Source organism: Perissodus microlepis, chromosome 16, assembly GCF_051167445.1.
Source record: "Perissodus microlepis isolate ML-2025 ecotype Zambia chromosome 16, ASM5116744v1, whole genome shotgun sequence".
Taxonomy (NCBI): domain Eukaryota; kingdom Metazoa; phylum Chordata; class Actinopteri; order Cichliformes; family Cichlidae; genus Perissodus; species Perissodus microlepis.
Window position 1 is genome coordinate 22,084,320 of NC_140476.1, and position 14,965 is coordinate 22,099,284.

Sequence of the window (14,965 nt, forward strand, 5' to 3'; positions counted from 1 at the left end):
TCGGTGCAAATGAAGAGAGGGGAAACTTTAAAAGAATGAGTTATCCTATCATAGATTCAAAATGTTAGGTTTGTCATACTGACTATAATAGTGTGACGGTTGAAAGATTTAGTCTTTGAGCAGCATTAAATAACACATACCTTTAATGCATTTAAAAAGGTTTAGCTGTGTGTTTCCAGACTTGCACCTTAAGTGCTGAATTCACATTAACTAATGAAGCACATTAACTTTTTCTTATTTTATCCTGTTGAAGTTTCTTGGGCACATGTGCAGTAAAAAGGTGCATGCATGTCTGTGCACGGCTGGAAGATGAGTAAGAGACTGGCACCATGCATAGGTTGCAGGTCTGTTGCAGAGCCCCTCTCAGTATGGCTGCCAGCAGAAGTGCGTCCCTGGTGTTTATTGCTGACAGGAGTAGCAGGATGAATTCTGCTGTGTGCAGGGCTATACTCTGACCAGACTGAAACTTTTCTTTGGTCTTCCTCTTTTCCTCCTGTCTGGCAGCTCCATATTCAACCTCCTTTGTCCAATATATCCACTCTCCAAGAAGGAATTGTGGATATATTGCTTCACTACACGTCTCCAGCTGAGCTGTCCCTCTGACATACTCATTTCTAATGAAGTGAAAATCTAAGCGTCTCTTTCACCTCAACCTCCTGTCTTTTTGTTAATACCAGCAAGTCCAAACCATCTTGTAAACATTCCCTTTGCAGTTATCCGCCCTGCCTGCCCTCTCTTCTTCACCTCTTTTGTGCACTGGCCATTGCTTTGGATGGTTGGCCACAGGCATTTAAAATCCTCTTCTTGCTAGCTCCACTGTTTCTCCTCTCCCTCTTATTAACACACATGCAATCTGTCGTCTTCTACTAGCTTTCACCCCCTCTTCCCTCCAGAGCATACCTCCACCTCGGCTCTCTTCCACCTGTTCCCTAAACATCAGTCTCTGGTTAACCTATCACCATTGCCAACAAGAAGGGGATCAGAGCAGACCCCTGATTTAATCCCACCTCACCACTTTGTCACTATCATCGTGCATTTTAGATGAGTTTTGTTTTTTAGTTGTCGACCTCTCTGTCTCTGGAACAATATTACTGTATTCAAAAACAGAATCTTCTCAAACAAGCAGTATTATATTTTGTTGCTCTCTAGAAATAATCATTGCGTTATGAAGGCTCCCAACAGGAAATCACGCTCTATACGATTTTATTTTATTAGGATTCGGGTGAGTTATCACTCAAACGGAGACGATCTTTACCAACAGCCATTTTGCATTGTGTATCCCATGATGCACCGCTGCTGTCACGACAACATTTCGCCATTTCGGGTTTGGCGGAGAAGGGGGGCGCTCTGTAACTCCCGCGAAGGAATTAGGTCAGCCGAGCGGAGGTGTGTGTTTCTTCATTGAAAACATTTCTCGCTCGTTCTCGTTTTCCCGACGGCTCTCTTATCGTGCTCCGATGCGTGTTACCTGGCTGCTGCGGATGAACTTTACCAGCGTCGGCCCGGGCTGAAGAGTCGAGTCAGTTGTCGGGTTTTCTAGCTAACAGCAAGCAAGCTAGCTGTGTGTAAACAACAAGGTAAGAGTCACTGTAGTCACTAGTAAATAAATAATGAATGTTAATAGAACTTGGTATGAATGACCAGTGAGTACAGTGGGGTTTGGTGTATTTGCAGCGAATCAAGTGAATTTGCAGCACCAGTTAGCTAAGTCGCTCTGTTAGCTTGTAACACACTTTTACGTTAATAAATAAGCAATCGTTAACTTGGTTATCGGTTGCATTTACTCCCCTGTTAGCTTGCTAACTTACGAGCCACTTTATTGCATTTGTGTGCGTTAATTGTAACCATAGCACTGACAAGCTCAATAACGTTTGTTTATTTTTCCCTAAGTAAGGTTGTGTGGCTGTGTTTGTAACGTCACCTCAGTCACGTTTTCTCTGAAATATGCAGTGTCACATGCGGTGCAACTTTAGTGTGAGCGTTAACGAGCGGTACAAATCCAACAGTTAAAGGCTTTAATTGTTGTACTTTGGAAAAATGATGATTATTCAGAGAAACACAAACATGAGGGGATGAAAACAGACTGAGATTTTAAAAAAAGCTGGAATGTCTGCAGACCCACCATCTGCATAATATGGTAGCTGCTAGGAATGTTTTCATTATTTTGCAGAGTGCGTCAGAGTGATAAACATGCACATTTAATCTGCACCTGTTAGTGCAGGGACAGCAGGGCTGCAGCTAGAGCTTATTGACTCGTGACGTCCTTGATTAGAAACCTTTCAGAAAATTGCTAAAACAAATGGGCACACGTTTCTAAAGTAATGTGCATGTGTAGATTTATTAATCAGTGCATTTTATTTTGTAAAAGATGAAACGGATGAAAGGAGGAGAGGGAAGCGATGACTCCTCCTGTGAGAGTCCAGCAGAGGTTTGCAAGAAGGTGCGAAATCAGTTGAGCGAGGATTCGGAGCCAGATGTGGCTGAGTCGCTGGACTGTAACTGGGCACGGCTGCCTCAGGAGCTCCTGCTGCATATCTTCCAGTACCTGCCACTGCTGGACCGGGCTTATGCCTCCCAGGTGTGCCGTGGGTGGAACCAAGCCTTCCACATGCCTGAGCTGTGGAGATGCTTTGAGTTTGAGCTCAACCAGCCAGCCAGCTCTTACCTAAAAGCCACACATCCAGATCTTATTAAGCAGATCATAAAGAGGCACTCCAATCACCTGCAGTATGTCAGCTTCAAGGTAAAAATGTCTGTGTAAACGTGTGTGTCCTCATTCTGGGTTCAAACGTTCATAAGCAGCTTCTGTTTTAAAATGTTTCTTGGATGTTTTTCGAGTGATATGCAATCTTTCCTTGTTCTTATCAGGTTGACAGTAGTATGGAGTCTGCAGAGGCGGCTTGTGACATTCTTTCACAGTTGGTGAACTGCTCACTGAAGACCTTGGGCCTCATCTCTACAGCCAGGCCCAGTTTCATGGAGGTTCCAAAGGTATAATTAACACAATCATGAGGAGTCTGTGTCTTTACAGTGTCCCGCTCTTTAGATTTGTAAGCAAAATCAAAGGAATTCCTGTTTTAGTGTACATCCCCTCTTATCCACAGTCTCATCTTATCTGAGATTGGGTCTCAAAAGCAGCATTCTTATGCATGGCAAATGACACTTTTATTATCAGTCCCACATTTTCAAAAGGACACAGGACTTTATTTATTTACATATCATGAGCTCTATTCCTTGAACCAGTTACATTCAGGTTTCATGGGATCTAGATGTCATTGAGCAAACTAGCCTAAGGGCGGGGCCTTTCTTTTTTTGGTGTGTTTGTTTTGTTTGTTTTATCAAGGATTGGAACCTGCTGCACGTTCTGCTATCTGTAGAAACTGACACACCCACTGTCGTCACAGTTCACGTTTTAAAACCTTTGAGCTCCTGAGCCAGTTTTTAACAATCTTAGTTGAATTCTTTTGAATATTTCAAAATTAGGTTTAAGAACTTTTAGGTTAATTAAAGTAGAAAAAAATCACTTGTTTATGAACTCTTGAATGTCACAAAGATCTCAGAAGCTGTTTAAGAACCTGTGATGACGTCATAGAACTTGAAACGTGCAAACGGCCTCACTCGTTCACCAGGGTGTGCTCTTTTTAGCTTCTGTTTTAAAGACAGCATAAGCCTCTCACAGCCTGTGCTGCTTTTTGTGTGACTGTGGATAAATATTAGAGGACGTGTTGTTCTTGGATTTTCTCACAATGCGGTGCTGGTTGCCAAGTTGCGAAACACCTTTTGGCATAATAAAATCTTCTCAAAATTGCCATTATTACTCACATTCTGTCAGAGGGGACATTTTAATGAAGGATTTAAACCAAAAGAAAGCTGAATGCAAAAAAACAAAGACTTGTTTTTTCCACATTTTGGAAAATAATAAGATATTACATCATTTTCATCACAAATACTTTTTTGCTATTATAATATGTACCATAAAGTCAAATAGACACCCTTCCAATGCTTTGCACAAAAAGGTTTCCCCATTTTCTTGTCCTCAGTTTGTAATACAGATGTATGCAGTCTAGCTGTCTGCAGCACCAAAGTTTAAGATTAATTCAAACAGAGGTCCACCCATGCAGTAGACACAAATGAACACACCCTCGCATTTCTTTATTTCAAATTTATTTACCTTGTCTAGAGATTAAATCTACAAATTAAATTTGTATGTAATCTTAACCCACTAATTATGATTAGATTAGGGTTTCTTACTGTACTCAGATTGCAGATTGTGTTTGTATTGTTATATGTAGCAGATTCCTAAGTTTAAGGTTGTCTCAGTAATTACAAATAGTGGTGTGTGAGCCATGACAGAGGTCTGCCTGACGTACCAGGCCCACCAAAAAACTGTATGTTAGTGGGACAGATTATGTTTGGGTAAAAGATCGTTCCAGACACAGTTGATTAAATCTGGCATTTCGAAGGCGTCAGTCAGGTTTAAAGATCGTTACAATTCAATGTGTCATGTTTGTCCTTCCACAGTCTCACTTCATCTCCGCCCTGACCGTGGTGTTCGTCAACTCCAAATCGTTGTCTTCGCTGAAGATTGACGACACGCCAGTTGATGATCCATCTCTGAAGGTGCTGGTGGCCAACAACAGCGACACCCTGAAACTGCTGAAAATGAGCAGCTGCCCTCACGTCTCTCCTGCAGGTACAGTCTAAGTGCATGTGTTTTTATTTATTTTCTACTTCCAGCATGAATGGAAAATGAGTATAGTGCTGTGCAAAAGTCTTGAGCCACCACTCATTGCTTTGTTTTGCTTAAAAAAAAGAAAGAAAGACAGAATTTGGGTGTCATTGGAAAAAAAAAAGTGGCCATTATCAGTAGTTCGTCAGACCTTCTGAAGGTCTTTTCAAAGTTTTTCTTCAGACATTGGCTGCTTTACAGTCCTTGTACCTGAACATTTTCCAAGTAATGTTTGTGTTTATAACATTGACCTATGAATCATCTCAAGCATAAAAAGGCGCCTAACTCAAAGGATGACTATATCTTGTGTACATAAAATGCCTGGTTAGAAAAACATCAATCATTGATTGGCCTTCTCAGCTGTTGAAACACATCTTTACATAGTGTTCTGTTGAGATGATCCCACAGCATTAAAGGCAGCCGACATCCAAAGACGACACTTAGCATGTCCTTCAAGAATCCTGGAGAACTATTGCTGAAGGCTACTTCAGGAAAGTTTGCATAACAGAGTTCAGGTTGTGTTGAAGAATAAAAGTGATCATACCAAAGGTGATCACCTTTATTGTTGCGCAGACTCTGTGTTTGCCTTATGCATGGCGTTTCCATTTATGCGTCAACGTTTGAATAAACTGCTGCACATATTTTACATTTTTGAGGAACGTATAAAAAAAAAAGAGAGGTGGCTCAAGACTTGTATACTTCACGCTGTATTGATTGAAATTCGCAAAATCACACAGAACTTTATTCAGAGAGATAAATTGTTTAGGTTTTGACATAACTGATGAGTTGATAGCTGAACTTTATTTCTTTATTAAAAAACCCCTGAGAAGAGTCAAAACTATATGTCTGTAAAACTGGTAGTGGGAGACTAACTTTTAACCTCAATGACTCAATACATTTAGACCATCCTTCAATTTGTAGGTCTGATGAGGGACCATCTGAGATTATATGAGAGAAATACTCTTTTCCTGAAATTCTGAGCTAATATGATTGCTGATTAAACTGCAACTTGTCAGGGGGATGCAGTCAACCTGTTCGTTGATTGAAGTGAAAACACGATTTGAGAATTGGTCGCATTAATTGAAACGATCTGCCTGTGCTTTTAGGAATCCTGTGTGTGGCAGACCAGTGTCACGGGCTCCGAGAGCTAGCGCTAAACTACCACCTCCTGAGTGATGAACTCCTGCTGGCGCTCTCCTCTGAGAAGCACGTCCACCTGGAACACTTGCGAATTGATGTGGTGAGCGAAAACCCCGGGCAGCACTTCCACACCATCAAGAAGAGCAGCTGGGACGCAATGATGCGGCACTCGCCCAAATTTAACCTGGTCATGTACTTCTTCCTCTATGAGGACGAGTTCGGCCCCTTCTTTAATGAGGAAATCCCGGTCACACACCTTTACTTCGGGCGCTCAGTGAGCAAAGAGGTCCTGGGCCGAGTGGGCCTCCACTGCCCTCGTTTGGTGGAGCTGGTCGTGTGCGCCAACGGCCTGCGTCCTCTGGATGAGGAGCTGATCCGTATCGCCAAACACTGCACCCAGCTGTCAGCCATCGGCCTGGGTGAGTGCGAAGTGTCCTGCAGCGCGTTTGTGGAGTTCGTCAAAATGTGCGGCCGCCGACTGTCCCAGCTGTCCATCATGGAGGAGGTACTGATTCCAGATCATAAATACTCCCTGGATGAGATTCACTGGGAGGTGTCGAAACACCTGGGCCGGGTCTGGTTCCCAGACATGATGCCAACCTGGTAGAGAGTGAAGCCTGTGCTCAGAGTTCAGTATGTCGGGTTTGTGGTGCGGAACAATCATTGCCTCCATGTTGTGCTGAAAAGCCTCAGCTGGGAAGCTCGATGACAGCATGGCGAGCATGAACTTGCTGAACTCTCATTAGCAGGGCAGGGATGTAATGTGGCACTCGACAACAACGCAATGTTATCACATTATCATGGAAATGCTACAGAATTCCTGCTCGGCTCCGTAGATGGAATTCAGCAAGCTGGCTTCGACCCACAGAAGAGGAAATTTAACTAAAAAGCAATGTTTTTATAACTGCAAATGGAGTTATATGTACATTATAGGCTGGGTATGATAATCTGTGTTGTGAGAGGGGTGTGTGAGTATGTGCATTTATGTGTGAACATGCGGGTGGGTGTTTACATGTTTTCCAACATTGAGCAGTAAATTGGGACAATTAGGTGCACAATTGCATGTTGTTACGCTACCACTTGGCCTACATAAATCCGGTGTGAGATAGCAGCTCTGCACTCTGTAATACAATATGGCATTGACCGCATGGTTATCTGTACATAGGATGTGACAGAAGGTGTATTTGTCATGTGTGGCTGAATTTTGCAGAAGAGTAGCTGGGTCCTACACCTCATTTTAACCTAATTTAAAGAACAGTGGTTGTGGTGTTTGTCCTCCTCGCCTGGGGAGCTCCAGTCGTGTCTCACAAAACACGATTGTTGAACAAATGGAAGATGGCGGAGAGAAAAAGAAATGTGTATATAGGTGTCTAAATTGTGACGTGAAGGTGTACGGTGTTGATTGATGTCATTGATTTTTATTTTTTCTCAAAGTTATATTTTGAGGAGTTTTTTTTTCTCCCCCTGCATCAAACACAAATTGGCCTGACAAATGATTTTATCTATTTTGGAAAAAGGTTTATGTACAGTTTTAGATTTCTTAAGCACCTTAGATGAATACCAAATGATAGATGGAATACACCTGGTCCCTGAGACCAAATATGGTGATTATTTATACTGTACTGGGGCTTTGTTGAGTCAAATCCCCAAGTGCTGCATATTGAAGTTGTAAAGCTCTAATTAAAACAATAAAATAATTCTATGTAAATAGTGCACAGAAATGTCTGAATTTGGAGGGTAGAGATCAGCGGTCTCAGTTCTTCAAGCTCAGATTAATTTGTAATGATTCAGTAGACTAGTCTGTATGGCTGTTGGCTTACAGTGCATGCTGGAAATGCAAATCCAACCCATTTGTGTTTCTCAGATGCATTAAAATGAAAATATTTTTTATGTAGGTTTCATTTGTATCTTCTGCTATTTGCCTGTTCAAGCTCTAAACCCTGGTTCTCTGTTGTGGATATCTGCCCTTCCAATTAGTCCACATTTGTTTCCTCATCATGCTATCGTGTATACATGAGAGGAAGCAGTATTCACCCATTATAAACACTGTCTGCAGATTTTTCTTCTGTTCCAAACATCCATTCATTTCAGTCGAAAGAGGTTTGGCAAGTCAGATGAGTGAAACGGTTTTGTTTTTTTCCTTTAAGAAGGAAGTCAAATGCATCTGTATATAAAAACGCTGTGTGTTTGATTATTATGAGTAGAAATGTATTTCTTTATTTCACCCTCTGTCAGGGTTTGAAGTTTCCTTAAATGGTGGCTTGTCTTTTATAAAACCAGAGTGCAAGTTATCCTTTACTAGATGAATCTTTTTCATACTATAGCCACTAGAGAAGTTAAAAACTGTGTAATTGATTAATAGGGATTATGCTTTTTTAATGAATTTCAGTTTTTCAGTTAAACAAAAGCAACCAGCAGTGGTATTTTTCTTTGTTTAGCTGGGTTTAGCTTCCACCTATTGTCGCCGTGGTTTTGTTGGATACGGGTGGTCCTAATGTTTTGAGTCCACTACCACAAACTCTCGATCCTTGGAGGGATTTTATTACTTTTCCTTTAATGTAGTGGAAAAAGATCCTGTTTTTGTGTGTTTTTAACAAAACACACAAAAACAGTTGCCTTGAGGTGCTTTATATTTCAAGGCAAAACTATAGTAATAGAGAGAAAACCCCAACAATCACGTGACGCCCTATGAGCGAGCATCTAGTGACAGTGAGAATGAAAAACTCCCTTTTAACAGGAAGAAACCTCTTGCAGAACCAGGCTCAGGGAGGGGCGGGGGGGTGTATGCATTTATGGCGTATACATATTAAATATTTAAAGGGTTTTGGTAGTGGACAAACCTTAAGGCAGCACTGCATGTCAATAAAAATGTAGTTTATTTCTGCCAGATTTCATTCCTCTTTACTCAAGTTTTATTTCATATACAGTAACTGAGAGACTTGTTGCAAGAGGTGCTTCTTAGTATTATTGAATGAATATAGCCTCTTCACAGTATTTGTTTCTCATCACTGAAGAAGTGGATATCTGTGCTCATGTACATTAGCATCTGAAGGGTACAGTAACACATCTCCTGGTTATTTTATTTGAAAATGTGTGCAGTGCATTAAACTGTGGCCCTAACGTGAAGCCTGTTTTCACTGAGAGCTTGTCTGTATTTGCTTTTATTGTAATATTCGGCTGGGAAAAAAAATGCTTCACATGGTAAATGCTGACCGAGAGAGAGCATTATTTAAATTTTGTCACAAATATGATTGTCATAATTATTATTTGAACTTTATTTGGGAGTTAACAGGTGTTAAACACTCTCCTCTAGTTTTGCTTCTGTATGACAAAAGCTTTGTCTGCTTTGCTTTACTGGTCACCTGTCTTGAAATTAAAATTGTTTTGGACATGTGATCTCACACTGTAATAAAAATTTGTGAATGTACTCTGTGCAACTTTCATGTAATTATTTTTCTTTATCAAGTAGTTAAACTCCATAAAAGGACTCCGTTATAAAAATGGGATGCATTTGAGATGAGAAGATGTATGAACAGTTTTCTTAAATTATTATTTCTTAAATAACAAGAAGAAATGAAGGGGTGGGGTTGTACATGTATCTTTTATTTATCAAGAAGTCTCTTTTTGGTCATCATATGTCCAAAAATAACAGGAAAATGCAGATTTCTGTCAAATAAGCTAACCCAGAATCCCTGCTTTTACTGTGTGTGGACTGATCGCACTTAAACATGTAGTCAACCCACAAACGCCACTTCTCGGCCAGGAAAAGTCCTGCTAAATGTTTCCGAACATTTAAACACTGGAAAGTCCAGAAGTGCTGGGGTTTTTTTTGTTTTTTTTTTAAACTGGTATTACAAACACAGAATGTTATGAAGCAGGAAATGCACACTGAATTGAAATCTATTTTCTCTTGAAAGTGAGGTTTTATCCTTTATGATTGAAACCTTTCGAACAGCTACAGTTGTGTGGAAACTTTTCACAGGACTCAGGTCCTCCAAAAAACTAGGTACACCCTGAATGCTTCCATAGGAATTAAGTAGCAGCTAGGTGATGCTAATCAAATGCACTTGATTGACTGATTAACATCAGCAAGTGTGAGCAGCTCTTCTTTCTAAAAAGAATATGGCAGCATGACTTAGCTTTGCAAAGTTGCATCAGAACAAACCACAGGAGTTCTGCAACAATGTCCTTTGGACAGATAAGACCAAAGCGGCCATAATGCACAGCACCGTGTTATCAGCATAAATCTTTCATACCAGCTGTCAAGCACGGTGGTGGAGGGGTGATGATTTGGGCTTGTTTTGCAGCCACAGTACCTGACGACCTTGCAGTCACTGAGCCAACCATGAACTCTGTATACCAAAGTATTCTAGTGACAAATGTGAGGCCATCTGACTCTAGAATATAAGCTAAAGCTTGGCTGAAATTGCATACTCCAATGGACAGAGATCTCAAGCACAGCAGCAAGTCTACAACGAAATTGCTGAATTTTTGTTGTTGTTATTATGACCCAGCCACAGTTCAGACATCAAGCTGATTAAAAAGCTATGCAGGACCTTAGGAAGGTTGTGCACTGATGAATAATGTAATGATGCAGTAATGTAACGTATATGTAAGTCATATAGAAAACAATGACTAGTTACTTCTGCAAGCCACTGAATCGTGGGGTGTATTTAGCTTTTGAAGGACTTCATAGTCATGTGACAACTTAGTTGAAACGTTTTTTCTTGACTGCCATTTCCAAATAGAAGAAAAAAATGTAACCATTCATTGAAGTTTATGTTAATATCGTTGTCATTAGCCTTTCAGCTAATAATATTTACCAATAAAATAAAAAATTAGTAGTCAAACGGGATTTTAAGGCAAAGGCACTTCTTCATATGTAATCCGCACATATGGAGGTTTCATTGGCAGATGCCAGTACTCAAAGTTGTAGTAGAGGTAGAAGCTCCTTTCCAACACGACCGTCTCAAAAGCCTCCAGCAGACTGATCATGGCATCTGCAAATGTCTGGTGTGGCCTAAATGTGTGGTAAAATTTACGGATGTCCAATGCCAGATTTTTCAGAGCAGGCTGTCCGAAAATGGCGCTGTCATTGCCGAGGTACGTGGGCTCTCCGCTGTACAGGTAGATCTTGGTGTAGTTGGTCTGTGATCGGCTGGATAGTTTGGCTCCCAGCTCTGTAAGCTTCCTGTATGTGCGGTGGACAAACTGGGAACAGTCATAGGATTCGAACCACACCGTGGCGTTGGGGCTGGGGTCAGACCGAACTGCCCACGTCTCGTAGTAGATCCCAGTCTCGTTGTCCTCCTGCACCCAGCGGGCCATGTTGTTGAACTGCTGCCCTGGAGAATTAAAGAAAAACATGTTAATACCAGAAAAAAAAATGGGTGTGAAGCAGAAAGTCCAAGAAGACAAGAGTGTAAAAAACATTTTATATGTTCAAGCATTTAATTCTTGGATGTGCTCTAGCTCTCCCTGGACAAGACAAGCTATCAGTCACAAAACCAGAACTGCCTGTTTTGGGTTTTGGAAGCTATCCAGGGCCTCCTGAAGCCAGTGAAACAGTCAATGCAGAATTTCTGTTTCAACATGTTGTCTTTCTACAGTTTTCATGATTACCAAGTACCCTGGATGTGTATCTGACTCAATGCAAAGTACAAATTTTGTAGTTTTACAACTACAAAAGCAAAATAAGCTGTTTCAGGTTCATGCTCTGCAGGATATATTTGTAGTAAAATCCACATTATCACCAGTCATATCCACTGATGATGTAACATATCTAGTTTTATGTCGGCTTCTCTGTGCACAGATGTCAAGTCTTACCTGTGATTACTCCAATTTTCTCTAAGGTGCCATTCTGTGACCAGTGTAAATCATCGATGCCTTCAAAGAAGCAGGCAGCTCCCTGGTTGCACCAGAAAGGTGCGTACACGTCTTGTCTGAGGTGAGGAAAAGTGCAGTTGCCCAGCTGAAACAGCTCGTACCACTCCATGGTGTAGTTGGCTCCTGTCTCTGCACTGCTGAACCCAACAGCATCATGCATGATGTGCTGTAAAGAGAACAGAAACATACTCTGGTTTTATGTGTGTGTGTTTCTATGAATAATGTAGCTGCAGCTGCACTTCTGTTTTAACAGAGGGACTATTTTTATTAGCCAGAACACAGCGGCCCCTTCACTTCTGTTTTAGAGAATAAAATATTAAATACGAAAAGAAAAATGTGCCCTGGTGCTTTTTGCTTTATCCCTGACTTGTAAAAAGACATTTCAGAATTCAAATTACACACTTACAAGCTTTCCCAGCAAACTTCCATACTTGAATTCCCACACTGGAGTCTGCAGCCGATACACCGAGATGGTGTCGCTGTCTCTCATGTAGGGAATCCGTCCATCTGGGTCTCCGGTGGGGCAGAACGGATAGAGAGCTTGACAGTAAGAGTCCACATCAGGCCGACGATCGAAACGCCTGTGGGTGACATGAGAAATGTCAGATGGTTGGTCAAGGTTAAAGTCACTGCGAACCCAAAGCAGTGACTTTTCATGTTAAGCCACCTTTTGTTGCTCTACAAAAATGAGCATATTATCCTAAATAATATGTTATTTGACACTGTGACACTCTGTTTTAATTTATACTAAAATGTAAATAAAATTATGTTATAATTTGCAAACCTCAAAAAAAATGTATTCACAATACAACATAGAAAGTATATCAGACGTTGTAACTGACAAGACTGTACCAATTTAGGAAAAAAAAAATTGTGATGGGGGCAACAAAAGGCTGGGAAAATAGGTTAACAGCTGGAAGAACATTTTGCAGCTAATTAGGTTAAATGGCAACAAGTCAGTAACATAATCGGGTCAAAAAGAGCTTCTTAGAGAAAAGTAAAGACGGGGAAAGGTTCACCAATCCCCAAAACAAGGTGTCTAAAAATTGGGAAAATTTTCAGAATAACGTTCCTTAGTGTAAATTCAAACTTTCAATCAACAAGACACAATATCATCCAAAGATTTAGAGAATCTGGAGAAATCTCTGTGCACAAACACCAAGGCCAAAACTCAATACTGAAGCACTGCATTAAAAACAGGCATGATTCTTTCATGGAAATCACTGCACAGGCTCAGGAACACTTCCAGAAATCGATGTCTGTATCACCATACCATCCACAAATGCAGGTTAAAGTGTAGAAACAGCCAGAAATGCAGCAAAAATTTCTGGCACATCCACTTTAGATGAACTGCTGCCTGCTGATGACAGAAGGTCACAGAGTCATTACATAAATTTTTGTGGCGCGTTTTTGGAAATGTATGAAACCCACTCCACTAATTCTGCTGCACAACTGAGATACTCCAGATTCCAACATTTTTAAGTCACGTGAACGTACCACGAATACTTCCTCGGGTTGCTGTCTAAAACAAGGCTTTATTGGGACAACAAGAACACACAAAATCACAAAATGTCTTCTTAACATGTCAGTGAACGTGTAACATCGGAATAGACACGCTTTCTAGGGAAAAAAACATAAAAGTTGCGAACTTTGTACTGATCAAAACGGACTAAGCGACCATTCGTAATTGAGAACGAGGTTTATTTGATCGCCTTTTCCAGTTTTCTTCATTATCTGTCACATGATTTAACGCTAAAGAGCGGAGTGAACGTGGAAAGGTGTGCGGTCTTTATACCTGTAGGGTACGGGCCACTTCTGCTGTCCATTAATCCTGAACTGAGCGACGACGTGCAGAAAGAGGAGTAGTTTGAATCCCAGAACGACCTCCGTGTGAAACATGTCAAGGCCGTAAAAACACAAACACCAAAAAACAGCAATTACGAAGATGACTATCTTCCCATGACTCACCGCCTCTAACTTCCTCATTACAGATCACATGGTTTTGTTGATGATACCAAATCACATGACCACACCAGACAAGGGGCGCCGTTTGTAAACTGAAACATGCTGAAATTAATGGCAATTTTTCCACATTTAGCTAAAAACCTTTCTAAAACATGTTTTTTGAGTCATGTTTTTTTTTTAATTTTTTTTTTACAATATTTACCAAAATATTTGTAACCTTTATATTTAAAACACAGTTTTAGCGGTTCAATCTAAGTGTTAAATGTTAAATCTAAATATTATATTTAAATCATGAACATGCATGAATATATTTCAATATTCATTGTTTTATGGCTCCAAAATTTCTTGTGTGATTAATCAGTTTTTCTAATGTACATTTTAAAGATCTTTGTCTACTTTCCAACATCTTCTGTGTGAACTTCAGCTTTAAAGCCAAAGTGCAGAATTTCATCAGTTGTGGACTTTGGCTTTCAGGTGAATGATTCGATGTATTTCAACTCATGAAACATTTTTTTCACCAACAATTCAGTAATTATAAAAATTCAACTCAAATCATTGAGCTATCAGCATTCACTCTGCATTTTCTTCAGGAAATGCATTCTCTAGTTTAACATACCAGTTTCATTTGCTGTTGTTGATATGTTAACAGTAAGAATAAGTTCAGATTCTCCTAAAAATAATAACAGTAATATGTTCTTTTTCTAACTTCACTTCAGGGCTGGGCCATATCATACCGTTCACGGTAATACCCAATGACTGTATAAAAGATGGACGACGCGACAGCGCCTCCTCCCATTGTGCAAAAATGAAGCCAAAATACCCCACTTGTGGAGGCTGCCATCTTGCAAATTTGGAGCCAGAGTCTGCGCAGTAGTGACTTGAGGTGGAGCGACTGTGTAACGCTCCCGCCCACACACCCGCTGGACGTGACCGCAAACACGCCCCACTACACTTTTTACGTAGCCCGGCGGCTCGAGTTTTTTTGCTGGTTTACCGCGACTGACAACTCGTTTAATTAAGGTAAATACAACCATGTCACTGTTATAAAAAAAAGACACACAGCTTATCATCTTATAGTTCTAAAATCGCTCTGTTGTTAATTCGTTTGCTAGATTAGCCGCTAGCATACGCACTGTGTTGGAGGCTTGTTGCTAGCTAGTTAGCGATGCTACACACCTGCTACTCTAATAGCCTGTGTTATTGAAGAATTCAGCACTCCTTATGTTTTTGTTTTTTTTATCCATT

General features: G+C 40.6%; 2 protein-coding genes across 2 annotated transcripts; one reads left to right on the forward strand and one right to left on the reverse strand.

The window, feature by feature from the left end:
* The first annotated feature begins 1,298 nt into the window (after nucleotides 1-1,298).
* Nucleotides 1,299-9,296, forward strand: fbxl3a (F-box and leucine-rich repeat protein 3a). The gene is made up of 5 exons (XM_084908480.1): nucleotides 1,299-1,577; nucleotides 2,369-2,743; nucleotides 2,869-2,991; nucleotides 4,522-4,693; nucleotides 5,836-9,296. Exons 2-5 carry the CDS (start codon nucleotides 2,369-2,371, stop codon nucleotides 6,474-6,476), a joined length of 1,311 nt encoding a protein of 436 aa, XP_084764606.1. The 5' UTR covers nucleotides 1,299-1,577; the 3' UTR covers nucleotides 6,477-9,296.
* A 155-nt stretch (nucleotides 9,297-9,451) lies between these two features.
* cln5 (CLN5 lysosomal BMP synthase) lies at nucleotides 9,452-13,858 on the reverse strand. The gene is made up of 4 exons (XM_084908481.1): nucleotides 13,551-13,858; nucleotides 12,162-12,336; nucleotides 11,696-11,921; nucleotides 9,452-11,214 (listed from the first exon to the last, which is right to left on the reverse strand). The coding sequence occupies exons 1-4, from the start codon at nucleotides 13,739-13,741 to the stop codon at nucleotides 10,727-10,729; spliced, it is 1,080 nt and encodes a 359-aa protein (XP_084764607.1). The 5' UTR covers nucleotides 13,742-13,858; the 3' UTR covers nucleotides 9,452-10,726.
* Nucleotides 13,859-14,965: the final 1,107 nt, after the last annotated feature.